The sequence below is a fragment of the Crocodylus siamensis genome, chromosome 6, assembly GCF_052110815.1.
Source record: "Crocodylus siamensis isolate JL-2025a chromosome 6, ASM5211081v1, whole genome shotgun sequence".
NCBI classification, from domain to species: Eukaryota; Metazoa; Chordata; order Crocodylia; family Crocodylidae; genus Crocodylus; species Crocodylus siamensis.
The window spans coordinates 71008018-71030748 of NC_143400.1; the positions used below are offsets into that span (position 1 = coordinate 71008018).

The following is a 22731-nucleotide window of genomic DNA, read 5'->3' on the forward strand; positions in this document are numbered from 1 at the left end:
GTTGTAGTGGAGGCGCTTGGAGACCCTGGCTTGGTCTGGAAGCAGTGGGAGGCAGTCCCCTTGCATAGCTGCTGCCAGAGTTCACCAGATCCCCACCTGCTTGTTGCGCAAGCCGCAGCTGTGCGTCTCCTGTACCAGTGGGACAAACCTTAGCGGGGCTCCTCTGCAGGGCCCTCCTTGGGGTAGCTGCTGAGACAGAAACACTTTGGATATTAAGTGTTTAACCTCTGAAAGGCCGAGGAGCTCTCGTCCTTCAAAAATCCCAGCACCGCAGTTTTACTCTTTTCAAAGAAGTTTTGCTTGGGCCTGACCTCCAGGCTTAGGCAATTTGCTGCAACCAGCCCATGTGCCCCATCCTTGGCCGGGGGAGATGCCTTCTCTCTGCATGTCGGGACTCATTTGACCCCGGCGGAGTTGAAGCCCCTCTCAGGGGAGCAAGGCTCCTGCTCTGCCTTTGTGCCGCAAGCAGGAGACTTAGCAGCACCCCTCCTCTGGGGACTGGAGGGAAAGGCAGGGCATTTCTGTAGGAGCAGGAGGACGTGATGCTCAGTGGCTCGGCTGTGACCACTCGTCCCGGCCCGGCAGGGAGGCGGGAGGCTGCAGGGGCCAGTCCCGGCGCGGGGATGAGGGCTCTGCGCGCGTGCGAGGAGACGGCAGCCTCCGACCTGCGCCTGTCTGCCTCGTAGGAGAGAGAGAGGCGGCCGGAGAGAGGGAGCCTGTCTGCCAAGTGCTGCTCCCTGGTGCTCAGAGCCTGCTCCGTCTCCAACTCATTCATTTTGCCGGCTAACATGAGAGATCATGGCCGCCTTCGGGCTTCTCAGCTATGAGCAGAGACCTCTGAAACGACCCCGGCTGGGACCGCCCGACGTCTACCCCCAGGACCCCAAGCAGAAAGAGGTGAGAGGCCGGGCCGCGGCGCGCGGGGGCCGGGGCCGGGGCCGGGGCCGGGCGGGCGCGCCGCGGGGCCGGGGGAAGGCGCCCGCCTGCCAGCCCCGAGAGCAAGTGCTGCCGGCTCCCGCCTGGGCCTCGCGCAGCCCCCCGCCCTCCTGCCGCCCCCCGCCTGAATCCTTTTAAACTTTTGAAAAATGTCGGCTTGCGAGGAAACGCACCCCCGCCCCTGACTTGCATTTTCTGCAGCCAGCCTGGGGCTCGGGGCTGGGAGCCCGGGCGGCGGGACCGCTGCCTGCCCCGGGGAGAGGAGGGGGAGCTGCCCGGCTGTGCTGCGCCCTGGCCCGAGCACGGGGGGAGATGACAGCGCCGGCTCCGTCTTCATGGAGGCTGCCGCGCTGTAGGCAGGGGAGCTGCATGGCAGCAGGGACCGGTGTCAGCTGCCGAGCCCAAACCGGGAGGTACCCGGCCTCGGCACTTGGGGTCCCGGCAGCAGGGACAGTCACGAGGGCATTCCCTGGGCAGGCTAGGCTGCAATTAACAGGTCGTTATTTGCAAAATAATTGCTTGTTAAAATTCTCCCCCTCTGTTCAATTTGTCATGGGACTTTTTAAATTTTTTTTTTAACTCACCTGCTAGTTAATCATAGAGTTTTTTTCTTCCTTATGGGTTAAAGCTAGTCACCTGTAAACCGTTTTGCCTGTGAGACTTTTCTTTTGCTACTGTGACCTCATCCAAATTGTAGTAATTTGTCCTTGGAGAGAGTTATTTTTAAAAAAACAAACCATAACTCTGTGCTCTGGAAAGGACAGGGGAAAAGAGGAATACTGATTATGCATTAACCAGGCAAGGTCACTAAAATAACACGAGGCGCTATGTTTTCTTAGGTTAAAACTTTAGGGATGTATACACATTGATATTGTGCTATTACAGTAGTTTGGTGGGGTGTGTTTTTTCCCCTTAAAGCAAGTTTTAACAAAACCTGCTTTCCAGTTTTACAATTAAAATTAACAATTGCAGTCCCCAAGACTGCAACTTGCTCTTAGTATGTGTTGGTATGTTCAAATACTTGCAGGTAATCCATATGGAAAGCAGAGGCTGTAGAAATTAGTCTAAGTAATTTTTAGTTCAAAGGGCATCTCACATGAGAGTTTAATGTTTAGAAGTATTTTTGTAGCTATTAAGCAATGATCTCTGAGTGATGTTTCATTCTAAAGGAAAATATTGCTCAGGGGATTCAGAAATTTGAAAAAAAATTATTTTTCCAGATTTTAGTTAACCAATAGGGAAGGGGCTTTGCACTTTTTGCTTTGAAATATCCTAATATTTGATCATGGCCACTATGTTGTTCTTTTCTTGAGTGACATAATGAATGCATGTAGAATTTTGGTTAATATCTATATTTAGGACCGAGAGAGTAATTCAGGATTGGCAATATGTTGATGCTTCTCTGGGAAAAGGAAAAAAAAAATAGGATGCAGAAATATTGACAGCCAGAGTAACTGATTGTCAGACTTTTCTGTCTCACCCTTATTTCTTTTATGTTCAGAACTTCTCCTTCAAGGTGATTCTTCTGGCAGTTGAAGGCTGGATAAAAGTCTGCCCTTTGTGTCCTGGGTTCTGTAAATCACTGTGTAGATGAAACTAAAGTTGAAATAAGTCAAAGAGCATATTTCACTTTTCTGTTGGCTCTGTTTTCAATTTGGATCAGGCTCACAGTACCCTGGTTTGTCATGACAGCACGCTGCAATATATTTTCATTTCCTACCATTTCTGCTCTTGGTGGACAGAGGTACTGTTCCTCTAGCACTCCCAATTCCCACCCTTCACCCACGTTATTTTTTTGGTGAAATTAAATGCTTATGAAAGTTGGTAGTATAACCTGGGGATGAAGCTTTCATTGCTACTGCTCATGCTACACCTACTCTGTAAGTTTCTCCATATTCCTTGAGTATCCTGGCACACTGTCTGAAGTTTCTTGGGTAAGAATAGCACCAGGCATGTCAATTAATGTTAATCTGGATGGTGACTCAAAGACATGCACATGTCCTTCTGAATTAGACTTGGACCACCTGCTAATTCACATGGGTCACCTAACTGGCCATCAGGTGGTACCCTTAAGTCACTGCTGTTTTTGGATGGGGTTGGAATAATGAGAGAAATAAAAGCTGGCTTATCACCAACTCTGTAAGCATCCCTGAATTTCTTATCATTGTTGCTCCCTCCACCCTTTAGGCCATGTGTATTGTCTACCTACCTGTGTAGGTTAGGTATTAGAAGTGTTTGTGTCACATTTTTCTCCAGGCCAGCTTGACCAAGCTCACAGAACTAGGTTTGAACTAAACTGTAACAATATGCACAGATCAATTTTAGCTCTAGAATGTTGCATATTTTTAGGTAGGCAGTGGATTGAATTTTGCAGATACATTTATAAATGTGGCCAGTTGTGACAAGAATGAAAGCAGCAAGTGTCCAGATGGTTAATATTTAGAACACATTGCATGGGTGTTATTAGCAAGCAAAAATAACTGCAACAGGCCTATTATTATTTGTCATGAGAATTTATTGAAACGTGGCTTAAAGGGAGATACTAGTTCATTTCATGTGCACATGTTGCAATGTAACGTGTGTTCCACCAAGCATGTACAGTATGAAGTAACGTTACCAGCATCATTCTAGTCTCTCTAATTATTTTTGGAAGGTGATATTATGTTTAATTCAAGAAACTGTAGTAGTAAACTGTAGTACTTGCTTTTGATTAGCTTGTGTTACAAACCATTTTTCCATCCTTTCTTGGTTTCATACTCCACCCAGAACTAGCAACACCCTCAAAGTGAATTCTCAAGCCCTCTGACTTGGATCTGTTTTTGCCATAAGTCAGTACAAGAATGAAATCTGCTGGGTTCCAGGGCCTGCGTTCTGCGTCCTCCAATATTTCTGTATTTCTCTGAACTTCAGTAAGCATGTGGGTCAAAATTAGAATTGTTCCTGAAATCCAGTAATAAAATAGACTAAAAGTACTATTCAGGCAAAGTGAGTTGTACAGTTTAAAGAACTGTTTTGTCAGAATAGGGGTGGTTGAAAGAATGCTTACAAATCGCACTTTTTGTCTGAATGTGTTTACCTACTGTGATTGCTTTTAAAACCCAAGATTACTATAAAAGGAACAGATTTGAGGAAATTAACCTTTTCTGTCTCTTGTGGTGTTTATTTTAAACACTTGACAGTACTTTGTACTTGAATTCAAGTGTAGTAGGCACTGTCTGGATCTTTCATACAATAACACAGGAAGGGAAAACCTAAACTGGCAGGGGTTGTGAATGAAAGTGTGGTACCTACATTTATTCCCTCTGCTCCCTTTTTAATACTTCTAGAATGGCAAGATGATGAACCCTCTCTGAACAAAATACAATTTACATTAAATCCTGTCTAACACAGAGTTAAGCCATTAGACTTGAACTGAATAATATATTCTATCATTAGGGCTAGATCCTTTAGGATTTACTCATATGAGTAGCCCCTTTTGACTTTATGGGATTTAGCTATTTTAATAGCATTTTCTACAAGTTTTGTCAAGCAATTTAAGAAATCTAACAACTGAACTTGAATTCTAAGCTCAGAAATTAGTGCATCACTTTGAGGAATTTCCACCATACGGATGGGTTTCACCACCTTCTGCGAACATGGAGTGGGTGGTATGGCTTTTCTCAAGCCTCAGGTCTCCTAGATTAAAATATTATCATGTTGCATCTAGTATTAATTTTTCTGTTAAGACTTCCAATTTCCAATCTAGTCTGTTGGAGAAACCTCTAATCTGGTTTTCTTAATATAGATTGAGACTAATTCTACTCTCTTTAGGATCTACAAAGGTACAGGTAAAAGGGATTCTTCACAAAAGGGAAAAAACCAAATCATTTACTATTTTCATGACCACCCAAGCACCTGGTGGGGTTTTTGTTGCTTGTGCCTAGTCATTCCAGAACTGTTTGTTTTTTTGCATTCACAGACTTAAAGTTCAGTATTTTCTGCTTTCCAGAGTAATGAAATCTCTATTCTGAATAATCATTTTGAAAGCAGAAATGTTCTTATTCATACTAGTCCTCTTTTTTCCCCCCGACCCCAAGCAATGCAGCACATCTTTCAGAAGACCTAACTAATACAATACATTATCTTTGTGTGTGTTATCTATTTTAGGGAGATGCTATTTCTTAATACCATTGTTTGAAATCAGGGTAAGCTCTAGTAGTATAAAGCTGGTCCATGTAGGTTTGTGCCAGTGCAGCTACAGCACTGTGGAGACAATGCCTTGCAAAGGAAGGGGTTGGGTAGCACATAGTGCAGAGGGCCTTTATAGAATCATAGAAATAGGGTCAGAAGGGACCTTGTAGGTCTTCAAGTCCGACCCTCCCCGCCTGGGCGGGAGAAAAAGACTGGACTCAAATGAGTCCAGCCAGGTAGTCATCAAGCCTCTTCTTAAAGATCCCCAGGGTAGGAGCCAGCACCACTTCCCTTGGAAGTTGGTTCCAGCTCCTAGCCGCCCTAACTGTGAAGTAGTTCTTGCAGATGTCTAATCTAAATCTACACTCTAATAACTTGTGTCCATTGTTCCTTGTCATGCCAGGGGGCGCTAGGGGAAACAGCGTCTCCCCTAAACCCTTCTGGTCCCCCCTAGTAAGTTTATAGACAGTCACCAGGTCCCCCCTCAGCCTTCTCTTGTGAAGGCTGAACAGGTTTAGGTCCTGCAGTGTTTCAATGTAGGGTCTGCCCTGTAGACCTGTACCGGATCATGCGGGTGGCCCTCCTCTGGACCCTTTCAATGTTGTCCACATCCCTCCTGAAATGGGGCGCATAGAACTGGACACAGTACTCCAGCTGTGGCCTGACCAGTGTCACATAGAGGGGGAGGATCACCTCCCTGGCTTTACTTGAGATGCACCTGTGGATGCACAACGAGGTCCGGTTAGCCCTGCCAACTGTGACCTCGCATTGTCGGTCCATGTTCATCTTGGAGTCAGTAATGACTCCAAGATCCCTTTCTGCCTCCGTGCTCTCAGGAAGGGAGTTTCCCATTCTGTAAGTGTGCTGCTGGTTTCTGCTGCCTAAGTGCAGCACCCTGCACTTGTCAGTATTGAAATGCATCTTATTTATGTCAGCCCACTCCTGTAACCTGTCCAGGTCTTGTTGCAGTCTTTCCCCCCCTACTAGAGTGCTCAGCTCACCCCAAATTTTGGTATCATCAGCAAATTTAAACAGGTTGCATTTTACCCCGTTGTCCAAATTGCTGATGAAGAAATTGAACAGCACAGGCCCTAGGACCGAGCCCTGGGGGACCCCGCTGCCCACTTCCCCCCAGGTCGAATATGAACAACACCAACCTGGAATATTAATTTTCCATGCCGTTCCTGTGGTTGTTGTGTCTATTGCTTGGAAAAAGTAGGTAAGTGCAAGTAAAAACTTGCTCTTACAACTCAGAAAAGAGACCTTGGAGTCATTGTAGATAGGTTTCTCAAAAGATTAGCTCAATTTGCAACAATGACTGAGAAAAGCTAATTAAAGTGTAACCTGTGCTGGCACGCTAGGCTGGGTGATGTGCTGAATTTCAGATTCTCAGGGTGCCAGTAGCCCTGGGAACCCCCTTGGGCAGGTCTACTGGTCACAATCCCTTTCCCATTAACAATAACTGACAACAGAACTTTAACTATGACCCACCACGAGATGGCAGAGGCGAGGCTTCTTCTGCTCTGGTGAAAGTGGACTCCTTGATCTTTCTTGGTAACTCAGCAAAAAACAAGTCTGTAGGTAATAAGCTTCTTTTCTTCAGTTTCCTTCTGAAAAATACACTTCCTGAAAGCACTAGGTGTTAAGTGTCCCCTCACATACCAGCATGAATTTGGGATTCCTACAGCCTGCTCCCTCTCTGGGGTGTCTCTCTCCCCCAGCACCTCCGTGTGCAGATGATGAATTCTCTCTGCAGATCTCTGTTCCTATAGTACAAGCCTTTCCAGCTCGAAAAGAGGCTTCCCTTCATTTCTCCCCACTCCCAGACAGTTTACCAACCACTCCCCACTCTTTCCCTGGGTACCTGTGTCCCTGATTGCCTTGACCTGGGTGGGGAATCAGCTTCTCCTCTGTCCTGATGTGTGGTCTCCAGCAAACCTCAGCATCATTTTCTCTGCCTGAGGAGGAGAAGGAAGTGGGCTAAGTTTCTGACCTCTCTCCAGGTTGGTGTTGTTCTCTGGCTTCTCCCTCTCTGCTTTTCCCTCCCTCAGCTTTTAATGGTTCCACAGTAGCCAGTCAGAGCCTGGCGTTTGCAATGGGGGCTCTGGTCACAGTTCAAATGCCCCAGTAAAAAGCATGCACTGTGCATAGGATACTATCTGTTTGGAAAAGCTATTGCTCCTTCTGCAAACTTTTTGCTGCCTGTCTTGCAAAGCTTTTAGGCACAGCTCACCCACTCAGCTTGCAGCCAAGTAAGCCTTTGCAGCTGTTACAACATATTGGGTATCATTGAAAACAAAACAGAAAACATCAACCCACCACTATACAATTCCCCATAGTGCAGCCACATCTTGAATACTGTGTTCTGTCCTTGTCTCTGCACCTCAAAAAGGATGTAGTAGAATCAGAAAAGATATGGAGAAGGGCAACTAAAATGACCAGGGCTATGGAGCAGTTGCCATGTCAGGAGGGACAAAAGCCACTAGGGCTTTTCAGTTTAGAAAGGCAAAGGATGGGGGAGGGGGCACAGGGCAACATGATAGAAGTCCATAGATTGTGAAGGGTGTGGACAAAGTGAGTAGGGAATTGTTGTTTATCAAGTCCCAGAAGACGAGAACTAGGGGAATGCCCGCTGAAATTAGCAGGAGACCAATTAACAATAACAAGAGAAAGTACATGATACAGCTCTGCAGGCTGGATCTGGCCTATAGGCTGAGGGTTGATCACCTGTTTTAAAGCATCTGTTCATACCACTGTCAGAGACAGTATGCTAGGCTAGATGGACCACCAGTCTGACCCAGTACGGTGCTTCTAATTTCTCATACTCTTCAGTTATGCTGAAATTAGAGACATGATTAATGCTTGTCAGATAAGACATCTAGATTTTTGAGAGAGCCTTACAAAAACTCTGAGAGAAAAGATAAAGGTAATACTGCAAATCCGCATTGACGTATGCAATTCTAAGTTATTTCAGGAGTGTGCTTTTCTTCCTCTTATTGGCACAGCTTTCTGCTTTCAGTCTGAATTTTGATATTATATTGTGCATTTCCCTTCTTTTTGTTCCTTCATTTTCCCCATATGCTTAGAAAAATAAGCATATGAATTCTGTAGCTGATCATAATAGTTTATGCACTCTTCATTTTGTAGGTAAAGCCTTTCTAAATTACTAAAATGTTTGTTTGTTAGGAATCTGTTTAATTCTGTAAACTCAATCCAGTCTTAAATTTAGTATGGTATATCTGTCCTTAGTGAATTAGCTAATAAATTATTTAAAGGAAAATAATATTAGACTTCAGTTTTGAAAATCTAGATACTGAGGCAGAGGCAAGATATGCAAAAGTGAAAAGCTTTGAAGTTTTAGATATTGTGTCTTGCACAGAAAACATTTTAAGCACTACTACTACTTACTGTTTCCCTCCTTTTTCCCAATCCTAAAATGATATTGCTGTTGCACAGCTGAAAAATCTGGATTTTTTTTTTAAATTGGCAGTCAGTTAGCTCAAAATATTGCCTAATACATCTAGTATTTTGGTGGAGCAGTGTTCCAAATTACCCATGCAAAGTACAGATTGGGACTGTGAAGGTTTTAAAGAACAATTTAAATGTATACTCATACTTGAATCATCCTTTAGGCATACGGTTCATATCTCTGTTCATGCTGGTATAGTTTCAAGAAAAGCTGGTATAGTTTCAAGATGGGTGAGTGGGTATCAATTATGTGGTGCCGTTAGGTGTGATCCTATTCAGTGGAAAGATTTTTATTGACTTGTGTAGGCTTCAGGTTGGGTTCTTAATATTGTGTAGTAATCCTTATTCTCTGGGTAGAGGAGTGGTTGTCTGTCTAGTAAAAAGAAGGGAGGAGGGGAGCCAAACAACACTTCTTAAATTTGCTGTGTGATAAAAATGGTCCTTTATAAATCACAAGGAGATTGGTCAGTCATTTTTTCATACATACACAAAAACCAAACTCAGTTTTATGCTTACATTTGCAAATATTCATTAATCGTCACAGCACCTCAATGCAGTAGATGAATGAAGTGATATTCCATTACACACAGGTGGTGAGGGGTTATTAGATGGTGAGTCAATGGAGCTGGAACCAAGGAACTTGGAACGTAGATTGGGATTAGAACAGAGTCCATCTACTAGATCAGTGGTGTCAGTCCACAGGCCAGATCTGTGGGGTTGGTTCCTTCAGGCTCTCAGCTGGGCCCTGTGCTCCATGCCTGATCTAGCATGTGGGCCTATTCTATTCACCTGTAGGGCTCCCTGTGACTCTGGAAATTTGGCAGCAGGGGAGCAGCAATTAATTCTGCCCCTGCTTCTGTTACTGAATTTTCAGACCCATGAGAAGCCCTGTGAGCTGGATGATGTAGCTCCACAGGTCGGATTTTGCCAGTGATTGAGCACCCCTGCTCTATGTGGTATACATCACAAGTTTCTAACCCACTGTAATTGTTTTCTTGGGAGCAGTGCATATTAACTGTGGAATTATATATTAGGACTATGTGCCATGCATGTTTCTATGTCTATCAAGTTCAGATGGTAGAGATGATTCTTTCAGGTATATTGGAAGATGACCGTAAGTTATCTTTGTCCTATCAGTCACATGGAAACCGGAAACACTCAGGATGATGTGATGAATTAACTTGTTATGCATCTTCTGTGTATGTACAAGCACACCCTAGCAGATAACTTCTGCAAGGAGAAATAGTCCATTCTGAAGGCTCTTATAATTACAAAATGAAATGTATATTTTGGAAATCTGTGCAACAATATATTTCATAGTGTGATACAACAGAAGCCCATTTAAAGTTAAGGGTCAGTCAGCCATCTCTACAATGAGTACATTGGCTTAGGTCACCACTTCTACAGTGTAAGAAACAGTGGGCCAGAGGGAAGCAAAACTTCCTGACACCATTATTTTGTAAATGACATGATCCCTCTGCTTTTCCATAGGTTGGGTTGAAATTGCTGAGGCTTTGTAATGTTCCATTCTAGCTAAAGTGTCATTTAAGCAATGCAGAATGGACCAGGACTGTGCTTTCGCTTCTGCTTTTGCAATATTTTACTTAAAAAATGGGAGTGTAAAATGCTTAACATAAAGAAACATCCTCGATTTTTCACGTGAGGAATGGAATGTAGAATATAACAGTGAAAGTTTACCTAGTCCGTGGTAGCTGTATTGAAACAAATTGTGGAAATAGCATATTTTGGTGTCTTGAAGACTTATTTGAGACTTCGTAGCAAAAGTAGGGGGAGAAGTTGGATCTTCTTTATCCAGAAATTCTTCACTACTTCAAGAGCAATTTACTTTAAATGTTAATAATATAGAACCTACAGGACACAATTCACTTGTTCTGATTCCATTAGTAGAGACAATTTATTACGGTACCTCTAGATTTGTGCCTGTGATGCTGACTGTTATAGGAGGCCAATGAATGAGCGCCAGGGATGATGTAATATTTAGAAACTAGAGAACGAGTTAAGAGAAATCTGCATTTCACATTTTCTGACATTTAGGTTGATAATTTTTTAAGTTGGCGCTCTAAAGGAACTCTTTCAGGTTCAAAATAACATCTTTAGAAATGATTATTTCATTCTAATGGTGTTGAGTATAATGTGTTATGCTGTTTGTTAATTCTGTGCATTTAGCTTGGTTATCAAATTAGCTTGACCAGTATGACTTTCATTTACCTGTATGTAGCCATTTGCATTCAGATTTTTTCCTTTGTTATTTCATTGATGCAGCAACAGTGGTGCTTAAATCCCAAGAAATGCTTTGCAATTAATTAAAAACAATAATGTATACCATTCTGTAATCTAAAAAACCTCAAAGTAATCCTGTAATATTAGAACATAATTGTATATATTAGAACACGTGTATTTACTTTTCAGTCTCTTTGCACGATCTGTCTGCCAAACAGACTAAATGAGGTTGATCTTTTCCTCCAAAAACGAACTGTTGGAAATTGGTGTGCAGTTGGAGAAATATGATAAGAGCAGGTTCTGTCACTTACAGGTAAAACAAAGTAAAATCTGCCAGGATCCATTGGGAGCAAAACAGTGAGTAGGTCCAGATTCTTACCTGCTGCTACTCAGTAATTTACTAGAAGGAAAGATCTTCTTTTTTTTCTGCATTCTGTCTTTCAGACAAGGTGCATATTACATTCTGGGGTGTGTTGTGTCGGGGAAATTGGTCAGCTACTGTGTAACACCCATACACCGAAGGGTGTGCTCATATACCAAGGAGCACTGGCCACGTCCTCTCTCTGGGCTCGTTCCCAGCTGCGATCAATTTGCAAAGAACGAGGGAGTGTCTGTCTTAAGTTTATTGCTCTGCAGAGGGGTACTCAGTGTCACAAAGACAAAGAGTTCCCTGAACTGAGTTTTCAGCTTGGTAGTTATATGTTAAGCGTTGCATTGCTACGTTGTTGCGCAGCATCTAGGTTTTTCCTCTTGCCGTTACAAAATTACAAAACACGGTACAGAGCAAGCTTGGGCTAGTTTAGACTGGTTTCGCGGTTACACATTACTGTCAGCAAGAAGTACACGTCACTTACTGTCAGCAAGAGGCGATCTTTAATCTTAAGGGAAAAAGGTCATCTACTTTTTTCAAGGGTCATCTGCTTTTTTATGATTGTATTGTCATTTTTTCTTACAGTTGTATGCAAGAAAATATGGAATGTTGAAGGGGCTTCTGTGACCATGCTTTGCAGGGCTGTAAACAGATGTTTTATTTGACGTGGGTCAGATTACCTTGGGGTTTGACTTGGATCAAAACAGGCACAGGACAGTCATTTACACTTATTGCTGTTCCATGCTGCACTGCTGCTTCTCTGCCAGTGAGAGCACACAGCCTAGCAGGCTTGTCCCAGGAAAAAAGTGCAATAACCCTTTAGATGAACAGTCATGTCCCAGGAAAAAGTGTTTAACACACTTTATCTTGCATACTTATGAGTACGGTGACCATTTGTCCCAGTTTGCATGGGACACTCCAGGATTCTGTAGCCAGGTCCCAGTCAGTTTGCCAAAAGTCACAGGCCAGAGTATGGCAGGGAGGTGGAGTGGCATGGTACACTAGGCAGGTGAGTGGCCAGACACCACTGCTCCTGTGTGGGAGATAAAACCTGGTTGAATGCAGTATCAGACTTAACTGATTTGAGCCAAACCGGTTTATGCAATGTCTGTCCCAGACCACTTACTAGTTTAAGTTAAATCAGAGTCCCCCAACATCCCCGCATGCTCTCTGGGCTGGGCGGAGCTCTCTGCTCCATAGCAGGGCTGGCCCCTCCCCTCTGCTTCCTAGCCAGTGATCCAAACAGCAGGGTCTTCTGGCTCCCCCACAACATTCGCTGCTTAAGCAGGGATCTCTTCCTCCTGTCTGCCACAACATGGACCATAGCCAGCATGTGGTATGCTAACTAATGGTGTATAAGGCTCCAGCAGAGACTGAAGACACGGGAAGGTCTGCCTGGCTTCCCCTTGGCCTATCCCACCCTCACTACTCAAGCAGGATATCTCCTTCTCCTTCCCTTTCATCTCCCATAGCATGGACCCCAGCCCGGTGGACCCTAGGCCCATGGTATGCTAGCTAACGCTGAGAGGTGTCTGTGTGTGTCTCTCTCTCCAGTTTCACTGGGGCAGGCAGACAGAGCAGTGCCTGCTTAGGGCTGTTTGGAGCTAATCCACAGGTCAGCCGGAAAGATGTTTAAGAAGTTTGAAGTAATGGAGAGGGGCCATTGTTTTGCTAATGGGTGATAAAGACTGTTATCACTGTCAACCCCCAGCTGGGTTGCTTGCCTGTCAGTTTGCCGCAGACAGTATGATGAAGCAGGGAGGGAGACTGAAAAGCTCCGTATCATCAACAGATGCATGCACTACATCCTCTTCTTCCCCCATCCCCTTTGGCTCAGAGTGCTAGCCTGGGGCTGGGGCCTGGCAACACTCCTGTCCCATGAGCAGCAGGCAGGGAAAAGCTGTGGAGCATGCAGGCAGACGTCCCTAATGAGAGAGTCCTGCTGGGACCTGGCCATCGGCTCTCTGCAGAAGAGAAAGGAGGGCTGCTCTGGTACCCCCCAGCTTCTAGCTTGAGCCACTGCAGGCACGTGCCTGAATTTTCTGAGTTCAGAGAGAATGTCTGTCTGGTTTCAAACCCGTTCAGCCTAGCCAAGTTAGACTAACCTGCAAAATTGAATCAATTCAGGTTCAGGCTTTTTTGAATGTCTCTCCCTAGCCATGGTCACCCTACTTAAGAGGGACTTGAAGCTAGACAGAGGCTTTGCATGTGAGTAGGGTCCCAGGACAAAAGGCTTTCTCTTAAGACAAATGCAATGTCTGTAGGCAGCCAAGGTGTCTGGCATGCAGATACTATTGCAGATTACAGAATGGCACAATGAAGGCAGAAATAAGTGTTTGGATTTGACTTTTTTAGAGGTGTTTAGCAGCTGCAGCATGTATTCAAGCCAGTGGGAGTTGAGGGTGCTCTACAGCTATGAACACCATATTTTTGTTATTAGTGTTGGTTTTTACAGAGCATAGTTGAAATGTGTTGCTTTTGCATTGACAAAAATAGTGATGAATCTTACAAATGTTCCCATAAGCTATTTAGACATTAACACAATTCTGGGCACAGGTACTCAGCTAGCTATTTAAAATGACAAGATTTTAGATCTTGATTGGGCTTGCTTGGGGTCCAACTTGACATTTTGAAAACAGATTTGCTATCCTTGTAGAAACCTGCAAAATCCCATGCAGCGTGGCACAGGAGTATATCCTTTTGTAAGTGACAGCACTGTGCAGTGCTTCTGTATTTGTCATTAGGAGATGGCTTGGAAAATAAAGCCAAACCAACTCTCAGAATGTTCTATCTTTGCATGTCTAGATTTTTGCAACTAAGTTTTACTGAAGTTACTTTACCTGTTTGCCTGGGATCCTCCACCCCAAAGAAAGGCTGTTCTTACGAAGTTATTGTAAAATATTAAAGGCATTGATACAACTCTACATAAACAAAAGCAGGATACCTTTTCATAATTTTTCCAGTAAAAATAAATTTTCAGTTGTACATTCTTGATTGGTTGTGTTTCACCCAGACTAATGAGCCTGAATCCTGGAACAGTGACGCATACCTGTATTTAAGTGACCCCTGTTCTATTGAAAATTGATTGAAACAAAGTCAATATAACATTTAAACCACTCCTTTCGAAGTTCCAGTTAAATCTAAAGTTGTTTAGGAGGAGTAGATTTATTTAAAGGTCCTTTATCAGAACTATTGTAAGTCAAAAGCAAAGAACTGTGGCATTAATATTGCTATTCCATCTTCAACTCGGTAAGGGCCCAAGAGTAGGTATAGTGTTGCAGCACATGAAGATGTTTTGTTTTTATAACCTTGAATAGGAGAGGGTTTTTCAAAAGGAACCCAACAATACATCTGGGGGTCATACCTTCAGAGAGGGCCATGCTATTACCATACATACATTCTTTGCCATTCCCCCTACATATATTTGTTTGCTTATAATCCCTTCGATTGCTTTCATCTCTTGGTTTGTCTGTCTGGAGAATACTCTGGGTGGGAGGCGTGATCTAACACTTTCTGCTGCATTCATTTAAAATTTAGATGAGTTTTGCTGACTTTGGAAACTCCGGAGTTGCAGTTGTAAGTTCAGAAATACCATACTGGCTATCTCTTATGTATCTTCCAAACCTTCCATTAATATCCAGCAACGTTGCTCCCTGATGACGATTACAGAATAAACCCAAGTGGAAGTTTTTTTTAAATTGGTTTAGCTTTGGTATCACACAAATTAATAATAATAATAAAAAACCTCCTTCATAATTTGGGAACTTTTTGAAGTATTTCCCAGATTGCTGTAAGTTTTCTTGAAGGGGCTATTATATTATCTAGTCTGACCTCCCGTACATGACGTGCCGTTAACTCAATATGCCCTTATGTTGAGTTAGACCAAAGCTTTCTGGTCCCCAGGGAAACTAAATTGCTGTATGCCACATGTAGAGACCAGGACAAACTGAAGTGCCAGTAGTATCAGAGAATAGATGAAATGCACAGGTAATCTGTATCCTACACAGCAAAGGAAGGAGAAAACTCCCCAGGGTCCCTTGTAAACTCAAGTGGTGGTGGCAGGCGGGATAGGAGGATTTCTTTCCTGGCTCCAAATCTAATGATGACCCTGCAAATGAGTAAAATGGACCAGCCTTTTGGAGCGTATTGTTTTAAATGAAGTTGAAGGAATGAGGAAGATGTATAAAAATAGGGTTTACTTGGCAAATTACATGCTAAACCTACAAAGACTTGTATGCATATGATATTACCAAAGATCCTGGTTTTCTCTGATTTAAAAAAAAAAAAATTAACCCAAAATCCACATTTTTCCATGATTAAAATGAAACGCCACTAATAGGTGTCTGTCTGTCTGTGTAGATCTCTCTCACATACATACATACATACATACTATGTATATGTGTATATATATGTGTGTGTGTGTGTGTGTGTATATGTAGATACACACACTACAAGCTACGTTTTGGTTTACGGTAAAAATAATGCGCGTTTAACAGACCCACTACATAAAGCTTATTGAGAATATTTTCAGAAAAATAGATATCATGAAATAATACTATCCCTTTGGCATTTCAGCATATTTCCTTGGGATTTACTTCAGCAGCGTGAGATAAGTGTTGCTGTACTTTGATGGCAATTCTGATCTAATAAAAACACTCATACCTATGCTTACACAAAGTTCAGTGGCCTGGGACTCGATAAGCACAAGTAGCTCCAAGTTCAACAAAAGGAATCCTGGTTTTCTCTGATTTAAAAAAACCCCCAACAACCCCAATTTTTGCATAAAAAAATAACTCAAAATCCTAATTTTCTGCTGATTTTAAAATGAAACACTACTATAGATATATACATCTATCTATTAGTGGTATGTGTATGTATATGTGTGTGTGTGTGTGTGTTTATATAACTTCCCATCAAGAATGACAGATGCATTTCAAACAACATCTAGATACACACATGTTGGTAATCACAGCAAAAATGTACTAGAGAACTTCTGCATTAGATTGAAGTTACACATTACAATTAAAACACATTAACAGCACTTAAAACATGAGCATCTGCTGCCGCCTCCCAGGAGTGGGGGGAGGGGGGTGACCATCCCCTCCATCCCCCTCCGCCAACAACCCATGCTGCACTCTGTCCCCTCCATTTCTGCTGTCATGGGAGCCCCTGCTTCCCCAAAGCCTCCAAGACACCCCCGCAGCAGCTGTGGAGCCCCCTGCTGACCCCCAGCACAGCCGGAGGCAAGCAGGCCTCGTGGTGGGAGGGGGTTAACCCCTCACTGAGTGGAAGGAGGTGGCTGTGTGGAGCCAGGCAGGGTCAAGCCCCACCCAGGCCCCTACTTGGCCCAGCCCCCCTGGGGGAGAGAGCGGTAGCAGGGGGTACTCACCAATCCTCCTCCAGTAGGGCAGGGCCCCCCAAATCCCAGGCAGGGCTCCCCCTTGCCTGAGAGCAGCTATCCCCAACAGTGGGCCCACTGTGCATGCGGGCAGTTTAAAAGGGCCCGCCAACAGTAAAAAAAGCCCCAGTTAGGCTCTGGAGCGGTAAGAGACATGTGGGTGAAAGCCCACTGTGCCCCCACTCTCCCAAAGCCCCCCAGGGACCCCCCAGCAACTGCGGCGTGCCCTGCTGACCCCCAGCACAGTCAGAGGCAAGCAGGGCCTGTGGTGGGAGGAGGGGTTAACCCCTCACTGAGTGGGAGGAGGCAGCTACGTGGAGCCAGGCTGGGTCAAGCCCTGCCCAGGCCCCTACTTCGCCCAGCCCCCCAGGGAGCCACGCGAACAGGCTGCACAAACAGGTGCGCTTATCTGCTGTCGTGCGAGTTAGTGTGGAGTTCGCGCAGGAGGGGGCACGGGAGGGCCCGAGACCCTGCCTGAGAACCCTCCAGGGTAGACAGTCCCGGCCTTAGCCAGCCTACCAGAGGCATGACATGGATGGGCATGCGCCTGCACCCCCAGGGTCCCCTCGGGCTCTGCGGCCCCCTGCTCGGGCACCTTGGAGACTGCTGCCCAGACGGAGCCTGTGGTTCCAGTCTCCATGCAGACAGAGCCTCTGGCTCTCAGCTGCGAAGGCTACCTGTCCCTTTTTCAGGCTCTGGGGCCTGGGAGCATGGTCACCTATCCGTGTGGGGTCTGCTCCCTTTTGGGATCTCTGGCATGCCAGCTGGAGGAGCTCCAGGCCACAGTCCAGAGACTGCGTACCATCAGGGACTGTGAGCAGGAGATCGACTCCTACTGCCAGGCCCTTCTCCGGGAGCCAGATGGTAGACCACTGTCTCCCTCCAGGACAAAGGAGGACTCCGGGACCTCCCACTTTGTCTAGTCAGGGGCATGGACTAAGGTGGACAAGGGCCCTAAGGTCCACTGCACCAAGGCCCCTGCCCTGCCAAAGCTTAGCAACAGGTACGCATCTCTTGCTGCTCCAGCAGAGCCTGCTCAGTTGCCAGCTCCCACAGGCAACACAGGCTCAACTGCAGCTACCATCCCTGCTCTCCCCAAGACAGAATGTAAGGTGTTTGTTGTGGGAGACTCCATCCTGAGGGGGCAATCTGCTGCTCCGACCCCTTAGTCCGGGAAGTCTGCTGCTTCCTGGGGGCCTGCATCCGGGACATTGTGGAGAAGATCCCTAAGCTCCTCCAGCCCACAGACCAGTATCCTATGCTCCTTATTCATGTGGGCACCAATGACGTGGCTTGGAGCACTCCCAGCCGGGTCATGAGGCGCTACAGGGATTTGGGAGCGGGGCTAAAGGGTCTGGGGGCACAGGTGGTATTCTCATCGATCCTCCCAGTCTTGGGCTATGGGCTGAGGAGGAAGAGGAGGATCCACGTAGTCAACCAAAGACTGCAGCGCTGGTGTCATCGGGAAGGCTCTGGCTTCCATGACCACAGCCCGCTTTTTAGTGAGAGAGGCAGCGAGCTGCTGGGAAGAGATGGCCTCCACCTCTCTCCCCTGGGGAGGAGGCTCTTCTCAGCCAGACTGGCTGACCTGCTCAATTGGGCTTTAAACTAAGCCCTTTGGGGGATGGGGGGACTACCGCCACTGCTGGCCCACTGAGGAACCCTTGCAAAGCCAGCGGGCCAAAGCACTTAAAGGAGCCCACCCTTGCCCTAGGCCTGGTACAATCTGCGGGCAAGGCAAGAGCCCCCAAGGGGATACTTGCCTGCCTGTACGCAAATGCCAAGAGCTTGGGGAATAAGCAGGAGGAACTTGTCCTCCTGCTTAATGCAAATAATTATGATGTCATAGGGATAATGGAGACCTGGTGGGACTCCACCCATGACTGGACCTTGGGTATAGATGGCTATACCCTGTACAGCAGGGATCATGTAGATAAAAGGGGCGGGGGTGTAGCTCTCTATGTTAAGGAAAGGTACGCGTCCCTGCAAGCTGATATATTGCTGACCAGGGTGGGTGAGTGGAGACCCTCTGGGTTAAAATCCATGGGGAACATGGCACAGGGGACACAATGGTGGGAGTCTACTACAGACCACCCACCAAAGTCCTGAGCTTGACCAGTTCACCTGGGAACTGGCTGAGGCCGCATGCTCCAGGACCATGGTTGTCATGGGTGACTTCAGTTACCTGGACATCTCATGGGAGGATCACTCAGCAAAATCTGAGTGGTCACAAAGCTTCCTGTCATGCGTGGATGACCTCTACCTGACTTGAGAAGTCTATGGGCCAACAAGAGGCAAAGCAGTGCTCGACCTGGTACTGGCTACAGGGGATGACCTAATCGGCGACCTAGTGATCAATGGCTCTCCAGGGACCTAGCAGACCTCCTAAGGCTAAAAAGAAAAGCCTACAAAGGATGGAGGACGGGATTCACCTCCAAGGAGGATTATTCTGCGCTGGTCCGGTCCTGCAGGGAGCAAACCAGGAAAGCCAAGGCTGCAACTGAACTCCAACTAGCTTTGAGCATCAAGGACAATAAAAAGTCCTTTTTCAGATATGTGGGGAGCCGGAGAAAAAGCAAGGGCAACATTGGACCCTTGTTGAACCAGATGGGGCAACTGACGCCCAGGAAAAAGCCAACCTATTATATGGATACTTTGCATCAGTCTTTCAGCAGTCCCATGGGACACCCATGCCCGCTACAGGACAGGGAGTTCCGGGTGAGGGAGATCCCCTGCCCTCCATAAATGCTGACCTTGTGAAGGAACACCTTGAGAAGCAGGATACCTTAAAGTCAGCCAGCCCTGACAATCTACACCCCGAGGTACTCAAGGAGCTGGCGAGCATCATAGCCTAGCCTCTAGTACAGATCTTTGAGAACTCCTGGCACTCTGGTGAAGTGCCCGAAGACTGGAAGAAGGCCAATGTGGTGCCTATCTTCAAGAAAGGGAAGAAAGTGGATCCGGCTAACAGGAAAACAGAGCTTATGAGGACAGGCTGAGAGCCATGGGGCTCTTTAGCTTGGAAAAGCGCAGGCTCAGGGGTGATCTGATGGCCACCTTTTAAGTTTTATCAGGGGTGACCACCATAATCTGGAGGAACGTTTGTTCACCAGAGCGCCCCAAGGGATGACAAGGTCGAACGGTCGCAAACTCCTGCAAGACCGTTTTAGGCTGGACATAAGGAAGAATTTCTTTACTGTCCGAGCCCCCAAGGTCTGGAACAGTCTGCCAGCGGAGGTGGTTCAAGCACCTACATTGAACACCTTCAAGAGTAAATTGGATGCTTATCTTGCTGGGATCCTATGACCCCAGCTGACTTCCTGCCCTTTGGGCTGGGGGGCTGGACTCGATGATCTTCCGAGGTCCCTTCCAGCCCTAATGTCTATGAAATCTTTGAAACAAAAACAAACAGATTTTACTTTTTATAGTTATTAAATGTATTAAATAAGCGTAAAACTTAAATAAAATAGGCTGAACACTTGAAGATAGCAATCCTTTCCTGCACTTGCTCCTGTCCAGTGGGCTGGAGGTGGACCTGGCCATGCTGCCGCCTGGCTGCCTCCTGTGCACCTCTTTTCTGGGCAAGGGCAGGCAAGCTCCACGCCTTGTAACAGCTGCCTGTGCCCCGGGACTTCCTCTGTGCTGCCCCGAGGCACCTCCTTTCCTGCTTGGACTTGGCCGGTGCTGCTCGCCCACTGTTTTGTGCCTCTGCCTGGCTCCCGCTTTTCCTCAGCTGGGTGCTCCTTCTGCCCACCACGCTGTGCTGGGCTCCTGGCATCTTCCTGGGAGGAGCTCAGTAGGAACAACGGTGGCCCCTGACTTTTTTTCCCCCAGTTAGGGAAGTTTCCCAATTCTGACATGGTCACTAAACAAATGCTAAGGTTTAGTAAAGAAATTTTTCTGAAGACACAAATGTTCTATCTCTTACAGTTTTCAAGCTATTCATATTTAAAGGGTGTTACGGATAGAGACTCACACAAACGGACAAGCCGTCTCTTTGTCTCTCTGTCTCTCGGTGTGTGTATTCACATACCATATTAGTAGTGTGTGTGTACACATATGTGTCTATACATACCTACCACTAATAAATAGATATATATCTATGGTGATGCTTCATTTTAATCATGGAAAAGTGTAGATTTTAGTTTACTTTTTTTATGTGAAAACGGGGAATTTTTTTTAAATCAGAGAAAACCAGGATCCTTGGTTACTACTTTTGTTGACTAGATGCTACTTGCTTTTATTGAGTCCACAGCCCACTGAACTTTATGTAAGCATAGGTATAAGTGTTTTTATTAGATGAGAATTGCCATCAAAGTACAGCAATGCTAATCTCACGTTGCTGAAGTAACTCCCAAGAAAGTATGCTGAACTGCCAAAGGGACAGTAGTATTTCATGATATCTGTTTTTCTGAAAATGTTCTCAGTAAGCTTGTGTAGTGAGTCTGTTAAATACCCATGGTTTTTACCGTAAACCAAAATGTAGCGCTATAAGCTTCAGCAAAGCAAAACGGTACAGATCAGTTTCCTTCACTCTTGTTTATGCTCTTTTTTGCTTTTGGGGCAGGACTGAGTACAGCAATGTTCTCCAATCTGGCTGCATACCTTAAGCTTGAGTGCAATCTGTTTTTCTAGTTTAGTGTAAGCACATTTTATCTTTGCTTTTTGAACTTCATTGGCTTTCTGCTTCTGGGAGCAATTCAGGATGTAGATTCTAATCTATAACATTTTGTGCTCTTTAATCTGGCTACTTAGAGACCATCTCTTCTTGTGCACCATCACAAGATGAGATGTAATTGAATTATATGGTCTTGCAGTTCCTTGATGTATGTTCTTGAAAGGTGGATTAGAGGGTCCCCAGCTGTGGAACACTTTTCTTCTGGCAATCCAAAAGAGCTTTTAAGTTTAGTGACTTGATTTTCCTTTCAGAAGGCAGTGCAGGGAACATTTTTAGTCCTGCTTTACTATGGCTATTGATCATTTTCATGCCACATTATTGGCTTATAGAGACAAGGGGCTATTTGTGCTTTTTATTGTGAACAGTTTAGTTTGTTCTTATGTTACTTTGATCTTATGTTACCTATGTTAGATCTAAATTATCTATATGAAACACCACTATATATACTATATAAAGTGGCTGTATATTATATAGATATATTGTATCTGTATAATATATATAGATTATATAATTTATCTATAGATATATGAAACAGCACTAATATATAAACGTTTGTGTATATGTATACACACATTTATATATTAGTGGTGTTTCATATAGATTATGTAATGTATATCATCGTAATGTTTCATTTTAATCACGGAAAAATGTGGGTTTTGGGTTACTCTTTTTTAAATCCAAAAATTGGGGATTTTTTTTTTTATTGGAGAAAACTAGGTTCTCTGGTCATGTATCTAGGTGCCAGAGTAAGACTCCCTGGAACACAGAAATGTGTTTCCTTCTTTTTTTCTACCATTACAGTTGACCAGCTTCTAGGCTTCTAATCTAAATGTGACTTAAGGGCTCTGGATGTGACCTCTTAAATATGGATGGTGTAAAATGTAAACACTTGTGAAAAATAAATCAATAGTTGTAGAGTATTTTGGAGTACATTCTACTTTCTTAGCTGAGAAGTACCCAAAACAGTGCCATGACAGCTAATAAAATAATTTGAACTTAAATAATATGTATAATAGTGTCTCTAAAGAAATGGCATGGTCCAATGTGGCTTTTCCCCCTCTGTCATTTCTCATCTTCCTTTCCTTTTTATCCTCATCTACATGCACTGGTTTTAAGGCACATTCTGCAAAGAGAATCCAGAGAATGCTTGTCGGGACTTATGTCAGTATGTTTTTATTTGCTACTGAGTGTCTGTTTGAGACACTTAATGCGCAGAAGACTAAATCTGCTGTACATTAGCATGAAGGGCAAAACCCATGCTAATGTGCTAATGCACAGTAAGTTTAGTTTAATGCGCGTTGTCACAGGGCACTGAAGTGCCTGCTCCTAGGGAAAGGTACAGGTGCCGGTTGCCTGGGCAAACGCAGTCAGTCAGCTGACCGGAAGGGGGCAGGGCCTGGCCTATATAAACAGCCTAGGCTGAGGCCAAGCAGGCAGTTCCTGGCTAATATCGAAAGGTGAAGGAGCTCT

The 22731-nt window shown here is 45.0% G+C and overlaps 1 protein-coding gene across 8 annotated transcripts in view; it reads left to right on the forward strand.

The window, feature by feature from the left end:
• The first annotated feature begins 373 nt into the window (after window positions 1-373).
• The window catches only part of MED12L (mediator complex subunit 12L), a 315648-nt gene continuing 293290 nt past the window's right edge, over window positions 374-22731 (forward strand). For 5 of the 8 annotated variants that reach the window (XM_090055409.1, XM_090055414.1, XM_090055411.1 and 2 more), the window contains exon 1: window positions 380-897. In XM_090055409.1, the coding sequence (XP_089911535.1) occupies window positions 799-897 (99 nt within the window). In that variant the 5' untranslated portion in view covers window positions 380-798. Of the gene's footprint in view, window positions 898-22731 lie in introns of all 8 variants that reach the window. The other 3 variants (XM_090055417.1, XM_090055416.1, XM_090055415.1) reach the window with 3 other exon arrangements.